Genomic DNA, 17,696 nt, shown 5'->3' with positions numbered 1-17,696 from the left:
TGTGCGACGGGCGGGCGTGGCTTGTGGGGCGGAGGGGACGAGGCGCAGTCTGGCCGCAGAGGAGACTTCGGCCTATCTAGGGGGCATTTGTTCCGAAGTTCGAGGCAGTTTGCTCGCGGTCAAGGTCAGTTCCAGGAGCGGCAGGGGCGGGGCGCAGACGGGAAAGGCGGGGCGCCGGGTTCCGCTAGGCCCCGCCCAGGCCAAAGGGCCTGAGGCAGGCAGCTCCGGAAGGCGCCGGCGGCGGTAGCCGGGCGGAGCGGGGGTGCGGGTGCGGCGGGAGGCGGCCGGTAAGTGAAGTCACCGTGCGGACCCTCATCGCGAGGTTGGGGTCAGCGCCTCGGCGGGACGGGTTACCCCTCCCCCCCCGCTCGCTTGCAGGGGCGCGGGGAGCAGGGTCTGGCAGACGTCGCGCCCCGCGTGGGGAGGTCGGGTCGTGGAATCGGGGCTTAAGGAGAAGGGGGCCGTTGCCTAGGAAACAGAGGCTGGGACCGCAGCACCCTGTACCCCAGCAAAACGCTGGAAGGAGGGGTCCCCAGCCGAGGCCCCTAAATACCAGCTAAGCTTTCCGAGAAATAGGGGTTCAGGCCCGAAGGGGAGGGGTGAGCAGTGGCCACGGGCCGGGTGGCCCCGATCCTGAGAGGTCTCAGGCGGAATGAGGCCGGTGTCCGAGGGCCAGGAGCAGCCTCAGTCCCCCCACCGGGTGCCAGTGGACTCGGGGTGCACCAGAAGCCCCGCTTGGCCCCGTGGTGAAGTGGAACTGTTAGTTCAACAGTAGCGGAGCTCCCACGGGACCCTGAAATCCGCTCGGCACGGCCGGGAGTGAGAAGGGGGCCGGTGGGCTTGGGACCGAGCTCCTGCAGGCCGGACCCAGGGCAGAGTCAGACTTAGCTTGGGAGAGAACTTCCAGGCTTCCCAGACGTAAAGGTTCCCGCTAGCACGCGTCCAGGCACCCGCTGCCAGCAGGCTGCAAATGCCCCGGATTCTTCGAGCTCCTAGAGATGAATCTTTTAAGGGGGGATTGCCTGTAACCTTCATTTCATCAGGCTAGCCAGAATGGGGCTTTGTCCAGGACTACTACACAGCCCAGAAGTGATGGAGGTCGGGAGGGAGTGGGGCTGTTGGGTTTTGCACTCTAGAGCCAGCCTGGTCTTTGGTGATGAAATGAAGTCAGGGTCCAGCTGCACACTGTGGCAGACCATGAGAGTGTTGAGGGGTCCACAGAGTGGCTGGCTCTGAGGAGGGTGGACACATAGCCTGGCACAGGAGTGGCTATGGCACCTCAGTGAGCCTGTCTGCTTCAGAGCTTCTTTCTCTTGAGGGCATTAAAGGAGACTGTCCCCACTTAAGACAGAGTTCCTTGCAGCAGTTGATCTCTTTGGAGGGCATATTTAGGGTATGTTCCCTAGAGGGTTGCCCATGGAGTACCCATTCTTCAGCTGGCCACTTGTGTTCAGGGAGGGAGGTTGCTACCCTTCCCCTTCCACCAGGTGTTAGATGGGCATTCATAGCCCATTGAGTCACAGTAGTGGCTCTCTTGAATCTTGGCCACTCTGGATACATGGCTGCCCAAAGGACCAATGTTGAAATCTACCTTCTGCATAATACATGACGAATTGAAAAGCTGTGTGTTCTGTTTGGAATTCAGAACTCACATGGCTCCTACTGTGGGTCTTCAGAGGCCTGACCTCTCAACAAGTTCTGGCTTTCCTTGGTGATTCCTGAAGAAGAGTCCCCCTGGGATCAGGCTGGGTATTTGGGAGAAGAAACAGGACCGACTGAGCAGATTCAAGTGCAAACCACATTTTGTGTGTTGGGGGATTGGGTAGAGGTACAATGACTTAGGAATTGCTGGACAATTAGGTTTCTGTTCTTTCGGGCTTTTTGAGGTACTATTCCTGAATGTGGGCAGATGTGGCTGGGATTGCTTGCACTCCCTCCCTGGGAGGTCTCAGAAAATTTCAACCTAGTTACCATATGGCTCAGCTAGTCCAAGTCATGTCCACATGTTCATAGTGCATTACTCACTATAGATGGACACAGCCTGAATGGTCATAGCTAAGAATGAAAACAGAATGTTATATACTCAAGTTGGGTGGTATTTGATACCAGTTTCATGTGAAAATGTAGTAAAAGTGCCAGGAATGCTAACTGTGGTAGCAGTTGTATGTATGTTTGTTTCAGTACTAGAGTACCATTATCTTGTTGCCTATAAGAATAAGACAAAGTGACTCAGTGGTAGAGTGCTTGCCTTGCATGCATGAGGCCCTGGATTGGATTCCTCAGCACCACATAAGCAGTAAAAGCCAGAAGTGGCGCTGTGGCTCAAGTGGTAGGGTGCTAGCCTTGAGCTGAAGAACTCAGGGACAGTGCTTAGGCCAAGAGTTCAGGCCCTGGGGCTGGGAAGGTGGCTCAGTGGTAAAGCGCTTGCCTTGCATGCATGAGGCCCTGAGTTCAATCCTCAGCACCACATAAGCAAAAAGAAAAAAGCCGGAAGTGGCGCTGTGGCTCAAGTGGTAGAGCGCTAGCCTTGAGCTGAGGGATAGCGCCCAGGCCCAGAGTTCAGGCCCCATGACCGGACCAAAAAAAAAAAAAGAGTTCAGGCCCCATGATAGGCAAAAAAGAAGAAAAAAAAGACAAGTTCTATTGCTTGACCTTTTCTCTTTCTCTCTCTCTCTCTCTCTTTCACTCCCCCTCTTTCTCTTTCTCTTTCTCTCTCTCCCACCCTCCCTCCCTCCCTCCCTTCCTCCTTTCCTCCCTCCCTCCCCCTCCCCTCTCTCTCTCTCTTTCTTTCTTTCCTTCCTTCCTTCTTTCTTTCTTTCTTCTTCTTTTTTTGTCAGTCATGGAGCTTGAACTCAGGGCCTGAACACTGTCCCTCAGAATTTTAGCTCAAGGCTACCACTTGAGCCATTGTGTCACTTCTGGCTTTCTGAGTAACTTATTGGCAATAGGAGTCTCACAGACTTTCTTGCCGGGACTGGCTTTGAACTGTGATCCTCAGATCTCAGCCTCCTGAATAGCTAGGATTTCAGGCATGAGCCACTGGTGCCCAGCTTGCCTGACCTTTTCATAGACAAACTTTTCATGTGAAAATATCTTCACCTTTTAAAAAGGAATAGCTATGCTGGGTGCTCCTGACTCACCAGTGCCTGTAATCCTAGCTACTCAGAAGCCTGATATCTGGATAACGGAAATTCAAAGCTCGTCTGGGCAGTGTCTGTAAGATTTATTCTCTAAAATCAGCAGTGAAAAATAGGGCTGGAGGCAAGGTTCAAATAGTATAGTACCAGCTGGGCATTGGTGGCTCACACCTGTAATCTTAACTACTCAGGAGGCTGATATCTGAGCATCTCAGTTCAAAGCTAGCCCAGACAGGAAAGTCCAGTGAGATTCGTATCTCCAGTAAACCACCAGAAAACTGGAAGTGACACTGTGGCTCAAGTGGTAGAGTGCTAGCATTGAGCTGAAGAGGAGGGACAGTGCCCAGGCCCAGAGTTTAAGCCCCCCCAAAAATAGAGTACCAGCTGTGATCACAGGCCTTGAGGTCAAACCCCAGCATAAAGAAAAAGAAAAAGAAAAAAAGGCCAAGTGCTAGTGGCTCAGACCTATAATCCTAGCTACTCAGGAGGCTAAGATCTGAGGATCACAGTTTAAAGCCAGTCTAGGTAGGAAAGTCTGTGAAACTCACCTCCAATTACCTACCAAAAAGCCAAAAGTGGATCTGTGACTCATGGTAGTGTACTAGCATTAAGCAAAGCAAACCAAACCAAAACAACGAAAAAAAACAACTCAGGAACAACATCAATACCCTGAATTTAGGCCTCATGAGAAAACACACACACACACACACACACACACACACACACACACGTGCGCACAAATAACTATAGAATTTCACTGTATGGCCATATAATGGTTGCTTCCATGGACTAATGGGGTTTCTCACTAAAGTGTACCCATCCCTACTGCCATGTGAGAACACACCAACGTTGATTCATAACCTACAGGGTATGCAGCTAGAAATACTGACGCTAAGTCCTTGGTTTAGGTGTCTGGCAAAGTAGGTCATGGCCCACAGAGGAGAATGTGACATCCTTGGAGACTAGGCAAAATTAACAACTAAGAGAGCCAAAGAAAATCTGCTGTCCAAGTTAGGCAATGGCTGCAGTGGGGGGAGGGATGGAATGTAGAGGAGAAGCACTAAGGAGAGTGTCAGAGGTCAGTAGAGGAGAGAGAAGATTCCAGAAGAGGCCTAGGCAGCTCTCAGTGAGAAAGGGTGTCTGTACTCCTGGGCTTACCCTGGGTCCCCTTAGACCTCCCACTGGGAACCCTAGAAAAGCATTTGCCTTCATGTGCTCTTGGGGGACAGGTCAGTGATCCTAGGGACTGTGGGAAATGGGGCCTCATCTCTTTGGTTTAACCAGGATGCCTGATTGGCCTGCTGGGGTCCCTGATTTTTTTTCCTCCCAGGGAGGGAGACACCATGATATGCCAAGGTCAGGCTTGTTTGTTCTCCTGGCATGACAAGACTTCAGTGGTGTCTGTTCTGGTCCCTGTCCCTTGTCCTTGTGGCCTCTCTACCTTTCTGCTACACATGCCCTGGACTTCTCACATTCCCTCCCTTCCTTCCTCTGGGCCTCTCATCTACACCTGACCTCTACTGGGACAGGTCCTGACCCACCTCCTCTTCAGGGTTCTAGAACCACCCTGATGGTCCAATACGATCAATCTGTCATGGATCATAGATAGTAGTTTTCAAGCTATGTAGCCCCTCTCAGGGCTAGTGTCCAGCCAGCTTGTAAGTGGGATTTTTCTGGATGTTTTCCTGATCCTATCATTGTCTGACAGCCCCAGAGGGGCTGAATATACCCCATCTCTGGTCTCCCACATTCCCAGGCCCTGCTCAGGCCTCTAGGTAATCCCTAAGCCCTCCTAGTCCTGACCCTCAGGAGACAGTCTCCTGAGACCCACTTGGCAGATTCAGCCTGACAGATGCTTGGGATCAGTGCTGGACAACTTCGTGAGGACTTGGAGTAGAGAAGGTTACACTGCCTCTAGGGTCTTGTCTTGGGAACCATCTTGGAGGCAGCCATGTTTTGGAAACCTGTGTATACTAAAACATCCCAGAGCCCCTTCCTCTTCCTTGGCACTAACTATAAAGATAGCTGCCCTCTCCTTCTGCTCAAAGCATCATGGCTGCCCTTGGACCTCTGGTGAAGCCCAAGATTGTCAATAAAAGGACCAAGAAGTTCATCTGCCACCAGTCAGACCAATATGTCAAGATTAAGCGTAACTGGTGGAAACCCAGGGGCGTTGACAACAGTGTGTGGAGGAGATTCAAGGGCCAGATCTTGATGCCCAACACTGGTTATGGGCGCAACAAGCAAAGCACCTGCTGCCCAGTGGATTCTGGAAGTTCCTAGTTCACAACATCAAGGTGCTGGAAGTGCTGCTCATGTGTAACAAGTCTTATTGTGCTTAGATCGCCCACAATGTTTCCTCCAAGAACTGAAAAGCCATCGTGGAAAGAGCAGCCCAGCTGGCCATCAGAGTCACCAATCCCAATGCCAGGCTGTGCAGTGAAGAAAAGGAATAGATGGCTTACATGCGCCTTTTATTTGTGCTTAAATAAAGCACAGAAGCTGCAATAAAATAAAATAAAACATCCCAGAAAGTGACTGCAGTGATGATCAGACAATGGGTGGTCTTTCAGTCTTCCCTAGAGGGGCTAGTGTACACTCCCCCATGAAGCCCTGGCCTCCAAGTCCAGGTCTTCCTTCTTTGATGTTTCCCTTTCCAGCCAGCATCCTTGGCTGCTGTCTGTGTTGTGAGTTTTATTTCTCCCCTGGGTACCTACTGCAGGTCCCTTGTGTATGGCTTCCTGCAAGCAGGAGGATGTTTGATCACCTGTTGCTGAAGCCATCATCCCCAGCAAGCCTTCCACAGCTGGGGATTTCACTAGGGTTAATTTCCCTCTGTTAGGCTCCATGTCTCCCCCCCCCTCCCCCCGTCAGCATCTGCAGCCTGTTTGAAGGCCACAGTGTCCTTGTCTGGGGTTCAGCTGGGCTGGAGACAAGCCCCAGACCAGCCTCTCAACTTCCTGTGGGGGCAGACTCAGGGATACTGTAGGTGCTGTACCAGCCTCCCAGGTATGGTTAGGCAAGCTCTGCAACTTGGCTGCTTTTCCCTTTTGCCTCTAGGCTTAGCAGTTCCGCTGTAGTGACCTAGCCTAGCACTTCCTTCTGCCTCAGATGGCCCCTGCTTCTGGCTGTGGGCCAAGGGTTCCCAGATTTTAGCTCCACTGAGACTCAGCCACTGTTTTCTTTCAGTTTGTTGGGAACTTGTCAGCCTCCTGTAGTTTGGGGTGAGCATGAAGTCCAAAAAAATCAAGAGGGCAGCATATGATGAGGCCCTTCCTGCTGCAAAAGAGTGAGACAACAAAGAGATCAGAATTGAAACCCAGAGGCCTTTTACACTCAGCATTAATCCATACTGTGGGTGTGGAACCTTCAGGACCCAGGACCCTTCCATTACAGTCATTTCCCACCATTGCCACATGGTGATTAAGTTTTCAGTGCATGTTTTGGAGGAAACACATATCACAGCTGGCACGCTTGTTCTACTCTAGTTGCTCTCAGCCTTGCACTCAAGCTGGTGAGCCTGGAAGAATCTGGCTGCAGTGTTTGCTTAGCACAGTCTTGAAGAATTTCCCCATAGAGACTATACACCATTGGTGGGAGTGTCATGCAGTTAGCCACTGTGGAAATCAGCATGGAGGCTCCTCAGACAGCTAAACATGGACCTACCATATGATCCAGCTATACTATAACTGTGGATATGTCCAAAGGAATCAAGGTCTGTTTCTGCTTATTCATGTTTATAACAATGTTGGTCACCATAGCCAAGTCATGGAGTCAGCCTAGGTGCCCAGCAACAGATGACTGGGTAAAGAAAATAAATATGTTTATATACACACATTTATATATGTGAATATATGTATATTCAGCAGGGTGTCTGGGAATGGGGGTAGAAGTCACATATTCTTCCTTTTGAATTCCACTAATGAAAGATATAACTCCCCCCCCTTTTTTTTTATTTCAGAGTAGGCAGTACTAGGGCTTGAACTCAGGACCAGGATGCTATCCCTTAGCATTTGGCTCAAGGCTGGTGCTCTATGTAAATGCACAATACAGTGTTATCTACCCACAAGGAAAAACACAATTATGACATTTATAGGAAAATAGATGAAACTGGAGATCATCATGTTAAGTGAAAGAAACCAGACTCCAATAAATACTGCATGAAAAAGGCATGAATGTAGAGGGGACTATTTGAGATCAGCAGGGATAGAGTGGGTGGTGAGGGTAAATATGATTGAAGTTTTTGTGTATGTGCATGAAAATATCAATGAAACCCATTATTTTGTATAATTAATATACTAACTAATTTTTATTTAGAGGTGGCTTGTGCTGGCATGACAGCATTTCTGTTTACTTGCCTAACTTCCCCTGGCTCTTGACTTTGGACTCTCTCCATTTATAAGAGTAGGGACTTCATACAAATGTATTGGCTACAGGATCCACAGCAGAACATGCCCTATGTGTTGAATGAACATTACTCCTTCTTCAAAAGAAGCATATGGAATAAAAAAAACACAAATTAATGTGTGCAAAAAATTAGTCATAGCCGGGCACTGGTGGCTCACACATGTAATCCTAGCTTTTCAGGAGGCAAGATTGGAGGATCGCAGTTCAAAGCCAGCCTGGGCAGGAAAGTCTGTGAGACTCTTATATCCAATAGACCAACAGAAAACCAGAAGTGGCCCTGTGGCTCAAGTGGTAGAACACTAGCCTTGAACTGAAGAGCTGAGGGACAGTGCCCAGGCTCAGAGTTCAAGCCCCATAACTGACAAAAAAAAAAAAAATTAGTCATGACCATAGGTACATAGCATTTCTGGAAGGCGTCACATAGCCTTGTAGAAAGGAGCAAGGTAGTTGGCAACATGGTTGAAATCAGTTACTCTTCCTTCTGAAGTCAGTTCAGATTCCACTAATGAAAGACTTACCTTTTTCTTTTCAGGGTAGGCAGTACTGGGGCTTGAACTCAGGGCCAGGGCACTGTCCCTTAGCTTTTTCTCAAAGCTATTACTTTACCACTTGAGCCACAGCTCCATTTATGGCTTTTGGTGATTAACTGGAAGAAAAGAGTCTCATGGACTTTTCTGCTGAAGCTCGCTTTGAAACACAATCCTCAAATCTCGGCTTCCTCAGTCCTCAAATCTGGGCTTCCTCAGTAGCTGGGATTACAGACGTGAGCCACTGGTGCCTGGCAGATTCACCTCATTTAGAAAGGGAGGCTCATGTCACTCCAGTCCAGGCCTCTCTCCCCTGACTCTAATATGGTCTTTTTCCCAGCCCAGCAGTGGCTAGTTGGAGATGGGGTCCCAGGTGTCAGTGGATACCGGAGCTCTGCATGTTGTGATTGTGGGCGGAGGCTTCGGTGGGATTGCGGCTGCCAGCCAACTACAGGCGCTGAACATCCCCTTCATGCTGGTGGACATGAAGGACTCCTTTCATCACAATGTGGCAGCCCTCCGCGCCTCGGTGGAGAGTGGTAAGGTGGCCTCTCTTCCTTCTTCCTTCCTTTCCTCCCTCTTCCCTTCTCTCTTTCTGGCTGCCTTTGTGAGAATGTTTGTGTCACTGCAGAGTATATGGTTTCAAGGCTGAGAATGATTTTCTTTCATGGAGAGCAAGTTACCTAAATGCTACCATTTCACTGCTAGATTTATTTCAGAGAACCTGATGGTTACTGGTCTTTTGTTTTATGAGAATAGTACTGGGGTTTGAATTCAGTACTTTGCACTTTTTGCAAGGCTGATGCTCTACCACTTAAGCCACACCCCAGTCCCTGATGATCACTAGTCTTAAGCAGTTACTGTAATAAAGCCCTAAAGTAAGAGCTCGGGCTTTTTGAAAGACCAAAGGACTGGATGGCATTTTAGGGGCACGAATGCCTGGTGTACACTGGCTAGCTTAGCTCTGGCCTATTAGTATATAGCTTAGGGAAGAGTCTGTCTAGTTCTATAATGCCACCTTTTCTGTATCTATTCCCCAGGCTTCGCCAAAAAGACATTCATTTCCTATTCAGTGACCTTCAAGGACAACTTCCGGCAGGCCCAGGTGGTGGGGATAGACCTGAAGAGTCAGACGGTGCTGCTGCAGGGTGGAGAGGTAAGCTCAGGCTCTGTCCTCTGGTATCAGTGGGCTTTCTGAGGACTGTCAAGGTGTGAGAGAGCCTTCTGCGCCCTCCCTGCACTGCCTGGTGCTGGACAGGTGCAGCTTTGTAAACAAAGGCTCCACTATAGTAGCATGGGATGCGACAGCAGGGATTTCATAAGTCTGTCCCATATGCCAGGCATTGTCTGATGCATTTATGTGAATCTCATTTAATTTCTGCCATGGCTCAGTGTGGTAGGTGATATATCGTCATTTAAAAAATATTTTTGTGCCCAGATTGGACTTGAACTCGGGGTTTTGCACTCTTGCTTGCCTGTTTTTGCTCAAGGCTGGTGCTCTACCTCTTGAGTCACACCTTTCACACCTTCATCCTGGCTTCCCACTGGAGATAAGAATCTCTAGGATTTGTCTACCTGGGCTGTCTTTGAACCTTGATTCTCAGATCTCAGCCTCCTGAGTTAACTGGGATTACAGGTGTGAGCTACCATAGGCTAGGATAGCTTTGAACTTCAGATTTTCTTGCCCAAATCAGCCAAGGGCTGCCATGACACACACAGCTCTCTTTTCCTCTTCCTTTATCCTTCCCTTTCTTCCTGTTTGATGGGTAGGTAGAGAGATCTTCTAAAATGCTCAGGAAATTCTAAACTACGCCTTATCCTGTTTTTTCCCTACCAGTGTTTTCCTGCTCCTTTGCTTCCCCCCTTCCACTCCTGCTGCGCTGCTGGACAGGTTCACCTCCATTACCAGCATGGCTCTGTGGCCCAGGTGTTTTGCTTCCTTAGGTGGTTCCTGGTTTCTAGTGTCTTCTCTTGGCCTCATTGGTTTGGTAATTTCACTTCCTTCCAATGGGGCTGTTTTCCATGTGTCCAGTGGCTTCTCTATCCCTTACTCCTTGGCAGGTTGGGGGCCTGGTGTTGGATGCAGATATCCAGGCATCCTCACCCCCTAACCTTTCTTTTTATTGTCCCTCACAGGCCTTGCCCTTCTCACATCTTATCCTGGCTACTGGCAGCACTGGGCCGTTCCCAGGCAAGTGTAATATATTTTGCCAGCAAGCTGCCATCCAGGCCTATGAGGACATGGTGAAGCAGGTGCGCTGTGGCAACAGGCGTGGGGGCAGTCGGAGCTGGCCAGAGAGTATCTGGTGTGAATAGCAGCTGGGGGGGGGGTAGAGCAGAGAGGTTATGTGGGAGGGGCTCAGAGCTGCCTATGAAGCTGGAGTGCTGAGAGTCACTGGGTAGAAATTCCTGGGGATGTGGCCACTGGCCTGTGACTGGGGCTTCGTGATTGGTGGAGCAGGCTTAGCTCCTGATTGCAGTCAGTTTCCACAGCATTTTTGCAAGAAGGGGAGGAATAGGCCCATTTGGAACCCAAACATAGAGAGTTCTCTAAGCTTCGTAGGCCCTCTGCCCCAGGCAGAGGGTAGATGTGTAGGTGGGTTCCATGTTCCCTTCTTCTCCAGGTCCAGCGATCACAGTTCATCGTGGTGGTGGGAGGCGGCTCTGCAGGAGTGGAGATGGCAGCGGAAATTAAGACAGAATACCCCGAGAAAGAGGTGAGGCTCCCACCTGGGCTGTGAACTTCATGTGGCCAACTGCTTCTGCTTTTCCTGATGAGCTTCAGGAGTTTACGCAGGTCTCAGAGGCTGGAGCTCCACATACAGCCAATGTATTTCCCACCTTGTGTTACAGTGAGATTCTGCAGGACCTTTTCCTAGAGAGCTAGGATCCTACAGCTCCGTGGTGCTGCTCTGAGGTTGCCCTCATCCAGGGAGAGGAGGAGATCAAGCCCCAGGCTGGTCTTTTTTTTTTTTTTCCCCTCAGCCATGGGGCTTGAACTCTGGGCTGTCCCTCAGCTCTTCAGCTCAAGGCTAGCGCTCTACCACTTGAGCTACAGCACCACTTCTGGTTTTCTGGTGGTTTATTGGAGATAAGAGTTCACGGACTTTCCTGCCAAGGCTGGCTTTAAACTACAATCTTCAGATCTCAGCCACCTGAGTAGCTAGGATTACAGGCATGAAACTACCGGTGCCTGGCCCAGGCTTGATGTCTTATAAAGATGGCTATTCGTGTCCCCCTAGAATTCTGGTCTTTATCATGAAACCTAGACTTTGATGACCTCTCCTTGCTGTCAGCCAGTTTGGACAAGGTCATCCTCAGTTGACTTCTTGGTGTTTTTCCTGATGGGCACGTCCTTGCTCTGGAGAGCCATGTGATGGTCCATGCTGTGGTCAGTGGGGGAAGCCCCAGGACAGTCCCTCACTGTCCAAACAGCAGTGCCTCCGTCCTGGCCCTTCTAATGCTTGAGGGGTAGAGAACCTGCATGGCACTCAGAAGGAGAAGAACTGGCCTCCTCTGGGCTGGTGGGCTGTGATGACAGCAAAGGGCCTGCTAGCTGCAGCTGGCCCGCTGCACATGCACACAGCTTCTAAGAGCCACGCAGACACTGTGGATGCTTCTATTCATCCCGAGGGAGTGCTTAGTTTTGAAAGGAAAAAATCAATCTACACTTAATTTATTTCTATGGCTATTTTCTGACAAATTGTTGGAAATTATGAGCGATTGGTATAGTTAAAGGTTATTCATTTTGATTGATGAGAACTGAATGGGATAAAGCCACAAGAATAACACTGCTGTAGGATTTTTTCACATATCGGTGTTCCAAGAGGAGCTGTGGGTCCTGCAGTTCAGTTCAGCTGTGACACTGAGGAGTTAGCTCCTGACCCTGTAGATCAAGGGCTTCGTTCTATAATATTGGCCTCAAGTCAGATGCCAGCCATGAGTAGTGGTCCCCAACTTAGCTATACTCCTGTCTGACTAGATTCTAATTGAGAACTTTTATGACCCTGTGCTTGGGTGGCTAATGTGAACCCAGGAAAAACGGACTTACTATTGTGATTAAAGACAGAGGTTTGTTTACAGAGTACAAATGGAAGGTCAGGTAAAGAGGTTCCTAGTGCAAGGGTAGGAAGGGTCCTGAATTCAGGGGCTTCTATGCTCTGGATGTGGAGCGTACCATCCTCTGGGCACATGGAGCTATCCAAACCCTGTAGGGAGTTTCTAGAGGCATTGTGTAGGCCTGATGGATTATGAACTTGATTAAGTTCATAATCCATCAGGCCTACACAATGCCGGCTTTTCTGCTCTCTCTGGAGGATGGGGGAAGGGGATGGTGGGTGTTTATGTGAGCCAGAGACTTGCTTTCCCTTTTATCTTCTGGGTCCTTTTGTCCTTAGGTCACTCTCATTCACTCCCAAGTGCCCCTGGCTGACAAGGAGCTCTTGCCCTGTGTGCGGCAGGAAGTGAAGGAGATCCTCCTCCGGAAGGGTGTGCAGCTACTGCTGAGTACGTGTGACATCACTCCTCCATGCGACCTCACCCCTCTGCCCTTCCTGGCCTGCTAAGGTGGCCCAGGGGCTTGGCCAGGGCTTCCAGCCGCAGGGCCCATGTCTTCCCCATGGTGTGTTGGATTCAGCACAAAGCACAGGTAATAGAGTCAAGCATCAAAGCCAGTGTGAGGCTCCTCATCCAGGAGGTGAAAGTCAACAAGGCAACAGTGCTAATCAGATAGGTGATACCTATTTTCTGAATTTTTTAAAGTGCATCGAAAGGATTTGCCCTGAGTTTTGATGTCTATGTGCAAGCGGGGAGAGGATTGTTGGTTTATATTTTGAGTGGCAGGCATTTTATCCAGAACAGGTAGTGAGGGAAGCATCTAGCAGTTTAGAGGAGTTCTAATCCCAGCAATGGGACATCCACGATTTACTCCCTAGTGCTTTGTGTGGAAGAACGTGAGGCATGTATAAGTCCTTCCCACCCATCACAACCTTTTCTTTTCTTTTCTTTTTTTGGGGGGGGCAGTCCTAGGCTTGAACTCAGGGCCTGGGCACTATCCCAGAGGTTTTTTTTGCTCAAGGGTAGTGCTTTACCACTTGAGCTACAACTCTACTTGCGTGTAGTTAATTGGAGATAAGAGTCTCATAGATACTCCTGCCCCAAATGGCTTTGAACTGAGATTCTCCGATCTTAGCCTCCTGAGTAGTTGGGATTACTGGCATGAGCCATCAGTGTCAGGTTCACAGCCTCCTTTTGGTAACTGGTAATTCAAGTCATGAATACCGTGAGGTGCTTCTCTGAAGCTACCTGCCCTAAAACTTGATGGGAGGTGTGCCGGGAGGAGAAAGCTGACATCCAGAGTCAGGCTTGAGGCCTTCTGTGGAGTAGTTTTTCCAAGTACTTCCAGGGAAACGGTCTTACTTCCCTCCGGCGACTCCCTGGAAAACTCCCCTCCAGTTGCATCCTCTGGGGCAGGGTATTCACCTGTGTGCTTCCTGGGGCAGGAGAGTGGACTGTAGACAGGACTGGGTGGGAAGATGGAGTGGAGGAAGGACTTGTGGGACAGCCCTGGCCTTGCCTATGGTCAGCTACGGTGTGGTGCCAGCCTTTGCCAGGCTCCTGGTCATGGAACCCCTGACAGGTGAGCGGGTGATCAACCTGGAGGAGCTGCCTCTCAACGAGTATCGGGAGTACATCAAGGTGCAGACGGACAAGGGCACAGAGGTGGCCACCAACCTAGTGATTCTCTGCAGCGGTGTCAAGATCAACAGCTCTGCCTACTGCAGCACCTTCGGTAAGCAGGCAGCCGACTCTCTCCAGCACTCCTCAGGATGCCTCCTGAACCAACACTTCCTTGCCTTTCCCCCTCACTTCAGAGGCTCACTTGTTTAAATCATGAATGGTAACTTTGAAGTTTAAATGCAAGCCAGAGTCCCTTCTTGTTGAGCTTTCCTCTGCTCTATGATGGCCCTAGCTCAAGGTGACCAAGGACACCGGAATCTTCTAAAGTTAGGGTGCCCCCTAGTGGTAAATCCTGGGTCAGGCCTTTTATGCAAAAGTGTCTTCCTCTCCAAATTTGGATAGAAACATTTGGCTACTTCAGGTTACAGTTTGTAATGAGAGTTTTGGGGGTTATAGCCTTATAACTCAGTGTCTGGCTGCCCGGAGGTGGGAGGGAGTGGGTTGATTTGTTAGAGCAAGAGACTCAGTGGCCAGGTCCTGTGGTTGTTTGGTGTCCTCGTGTCCTTGTCATTTATTCCTGAATATTGCTTCTGGGCCAGGAGCTCCTGCTTGCAACAGCAGGAGTGGGATCAAGGACTAATCATGGACCCAGAGCTTAGAATTAGCATCCCATTGCCCTCATGTGTTTTCATGATAAGTTACTTATCATTTATGAAAGTCCTGCATTTATTGTAAAATTCTGATCTGTGTCCAAAGAGGCATTTAAGACCCTGTTAACTGAGTTTTTCCTGTGTCCACCTGGATTTCCATGCCTGACCTTGCAGGAGGGTGTGAGGTGAGGACTTTGGGCAGGACCACAGCAGGTGTTAAGGTCACCTCTTGAACATGTGCCTCTCAGGTGTCTGGACCAGCACCCAGGACTCGTCCCCCTTGTAGCCTGCTACTGAGTATGGCTCCTTGGGTTTAATCTGGGTGTGTCTTGTCCTGCAGAGAGCAGACTGGCTGGAAATGGTTCTCTGAGAGTGAATGAGTTCCTCCAGGTGGAGGGCTACAACAATATCTATGCCATTGGTGACTGTGCCGACGTAAAGGAGCCCAAGATGGCCTATCACGCTGGCCTCCATGCCAACGTTGTTGTGGCCAACATCGTCAACTCTATAAAACAGAGGCCCCTCAAGGCCTACAAACCAGGTATGGGGAGTGAGCATCACATGGGGAAAATGACCAGCCACTAGACCATAGTGCTGACACAAATAACTCCCTTTAAGGCTCTTTAAAAGTAAATTGCAGCCGGGTGCTGGTGGCTCACACCTATAATCCTAGCTACTCAGGAGGCTGAGATCTGAGGATCTCAGTTCAAAGCCTGCCTGGGCAGGAAAGTCTGTGAGACTCTTATCTTCAATTAACCACCAGAAAACTGGAAGTGGCACTGTGGCTCAAGTGGTAGAGTGCTCTCCTTGAGCTGAAGAGCTGAGGGACAGCACCCAGGCCCAGAGTTCAAGCTCTTCGACTGACAGAGAAAAAAATAAAAAAGTAACCACTAGCTGGGGTGCCAGTGGCCTGTCCTGTAATCCTAGCTGCTTGAGGCAGAGATCTGAGGATTGCAGTTCAAAGCCAGCCTGGGCAGGAAAGTGTATGACACTTTTATCTGCAATTAATCACCAAAAAGCCAGAAGTGGAGCTATGGCTCAAGTAGTAGAGCACTAGCCTTGATAACAAAAGCTCAGGCCCTGAGTGCTAGTCCCCAGGACTAGCACATAATAAAACAAAAAAAGTCATGTAATACCCATGCTTGGGCAGGGGGATCAAGGCCAACCTAGGTTATATATTGAAACTCTAGCTCAAAAAGAAAACTAAGTCCCCCTAAGCCCTAGGATGCTGCTTCCCTAAAAATCACACAACTCCTGCCCTGGAGGGAAAGGGAAAAGTGTATACTCTAAAATTGCAGGCCATGGCTGTAAGTGGATTCTTCTCTCTGCTGTGTCTCTGTCCTGCAGGTGCACTGACCTTCCTCCTGACCATGGGCAGAAATGATGGTGTGGGCCAGATCAGTGGTTTCTACGTGGGCCGGCTCATGGTTCGGCTGGCTAAGAGCAGAGACCTGTTTATCTCTACAAGCTGGAAAACCATGCGGCAGTCTCCACCCTGACGGGGAGGCCAGATGGAAGGCTCAGCACTGCTACAGATGGGCAATGGGCCTCTTGACAAAGGGCAGGAGATAATGTCCTGTCTGAAAGAATTACTCGTATGAAACCAAAAAGTTAAGAGAGAGAGAGAGAAGAGAGAGGGGAACATTAAAAGAATTGTTTGAAGGTCTGTTTGCTGCTCAGCTGGCAAGGTTTTGGGGAAGATGCAGGCAGCTTTCGGCTCCTCTGCAGTGTGTGTGTGTGTGTGTGTGTGTGCGCGTGCGTGTGTGTGTGTGTGTGTGTGTGTGTGTGTTGGGGCTTGGGTGTGGTGTTCAGGGTTGGGCAGAGATCTGTCTGTGAGGACAGGAAGGAGAGCCTGTAGGTGGGAACAGCTAAGAAAGGGAACTGGCCTGCACCCCAAGCCTTTCCTCAGATGGGTTTGAGGAAGCTCAGACAATAAACAGGGTATTAGTAAGCCTTATTGTAAACTCTAGTTTTTGGTTAGTGTTTGTACTTTATATTTTGGACACAATATCTATAAACTGTGGCTCAAGCACCCTCCTGTCTCAGTCTCCTTAGTTGCTGGGGCTACAGGTATATACCGCTGTACCTGACTAGTCTCTATCTTCTTGCATCTTTGTGAGCCTTTCTGTGTCTTCTGTTTTCAGCCCTAACTGTATACCATAGGCATATTTAAGAAGAGCTAGACGCAGTTTGTTCTGGCTAGCCATGGTGAGGTTTGTGAAGCTGTGCGGGCTGCTGATGTATTTAAGGAAAGGCAGATCACCTGTGGGGAGGTGTCATGAGTGCATTCAGGTTGCTGAGAGCAGCCCGCAGGCTACCCTAATGTTTCTGGGGAATGCAACTCATATAAAAACGACAATGAGGAAGTGTTGAGGGGAAATCAGAAACAGACAAGAGAGACTTACAAGCAAATTTGTATGAAGCTCTAGCAATTCTGGGGGAGGTGAAGAGAATCCCAGGGACTTTTTGGTTTTTTGCTTGTTTTCCTGGTCAACCCCTATCTCTGCTTTGCAGGCTCAGCCTGGTGGTGGTAATGTCTTCCACTGACTTGGCTAGGTATACAAATAAATTCTGTATTTGAGAGGGACCTTCCAGGGGCTGGGAAGGTGGCTCAGTGGTAGAGTGCTTGCCTTGCATGCTCGAGGCCCTGGGTTCGATTCCTCAGCATCACATAAGAAAAAAGCCGGAAGTGGCGCTGTGGCTCAAGAGGTAGAGCACTAGCCTTGAGCTGAAGAGCTGAGGGACAGTGCCCAAGCCCAGAGTTCAGGCCCCACTACCGGACCCCCCAAAAAAAAGAAAAGAAAAAAGAAAAAAAGAGGGACCTTCCAATATGGAGAAGCCTCTTTTGGACTGCCTCAGCTAAATGGAGATCATCTGAATAAATTCAGGCCTGGTTCTGCTGATCTCTGAACACTTCTGATGGTGATTCCTGGGACAGTCTTTGGGGACTAGCCCCACTGGTTTTTTGTTCCATTTATATAGATTTTTTTTTCTAATGTAGTAGTGTTTGATGGAGTTTGAACTCAGTATTTTGTGCTTGATAGGATGGTCCAACTGCAGTCCTCTAGAGTTCAGCCTCCTGAGTAGCTAAGATTGTAAGTGTGAGTCACTGGTGCCCACCAAGTCTGTTTCATTTAGCTGCCCAGGTCTCAGTAAAACTTGTGCTTCTGTCCCAGAGGCTGGTAGCCCACATGTGGCTTTGTCCACAGCTTGGCCCTTGGGACCATATCCAGCAGGCTTCTACCCAAAGGCAGGACCCAATGCCAGCGTGTGTGTGTGTGTGTGTGTGTGTGTGT

The 17,696-nt window shown here is 49.6% G+C and overlaps 1 protein-coding gene and 1 pseudogene across 3 annotated transcripts; both read left to right on the top strand.

Annotated features, from left to right (window-relative positions):
* Positions 1 to 49: 49 nt before the first annotated feature.
* Positions 50 to 15,924, top strand: Aifm2 (apoptosis-inducing factor, mitochondrion-associated, 2). 3 transcript variants are annotated; one of them, XM_013017192.1, is made up of 9 exons: positions 50 to 124; positions 8,412 to 8,610; positions 9,112 to 9,227; positions 10,208 to 10,324; positions 10,696 to 10,788; positions 12,469 to 12,577; positions 13,710 to 13,862; positions 14,741 to 14,941; positions 15,748 to 15,924. In XM_013017192.1, exons 2-9 carry the CDS (start codon positions 8,433 to 8,435, stop codon positions 15,897 to 15,899), a joined length of 1,119 nt encoding a protein of 372 aa, XP_012872646.1. In that variant the 5' UTR covers positions 50 to 124; positions 8,412 to 8,432; the 3' UTR covers positions 15,900 to 15,924. The 3 variants fall into 3 exon arrangements, with proteins under 3 accessions (XP_012872646.1, XP_012872647.1, XP_012872648.1); XM_013017193.1 differs by having other exon boundaries at positions 53 to 124; positions 8,417 to 8,610; XM_013017194.1 differs by lacking the exon at positions 50 to 124 and adding an exon at positions 259 to 287.
* Positions 5,190 to 5,606, top strand: LOC105986334 (annotated as a pseudogene).
* Positions 15,925 to 17,696: the final 1,772 nt, after the last annotated feature.

This window comes from Dipodomys ordii, unplaced genomic scaffold (assembly GCF_000151885.1).
Source record: "Dipodomys ordii isolate 6190 unplaced genomic scaffold, Dord_2.0 Scaffold34, whole genome shotgun sequence".
NCBI classification, from domain to species: domain Eukaryota; kingdom Metazoa; phylum Chordata; class Mammalia; order Rodentia; family Heteromyidae; genus Dipodomys; species Dipodomys ordii.
Note: the sequence above shows the minus strand (reverse complement) of the source record. Positions and strands in the feature narration are given on the sequence as shown.

Excerpts from the sequence above, each read along its gene's own strand:
- Aifm2 (XM_013017192.1), top strand. The coding sequence starts at position 8,433 with ATGGGGTCCCAGGTGTCAGTGGATACCGGAGCTCTGCATGTTGTGATT. Across the intron at positions 8,611-9,111 it reads CCGCGCCTCGGTGGAGAGTG|GCTTCGCCAAAAAGACATTC; the intron begins GTAAGGTGGCCT and ends TCTATTCCCCAG. Across the intron at positions 10,325-10,695 it reads ATGAGGACATGGTGAAGCAG|GTCCAGCGATCACAGTTCAT; the intron begins GTGCGCTGTGGC and ends CTTCTTCTCCAG.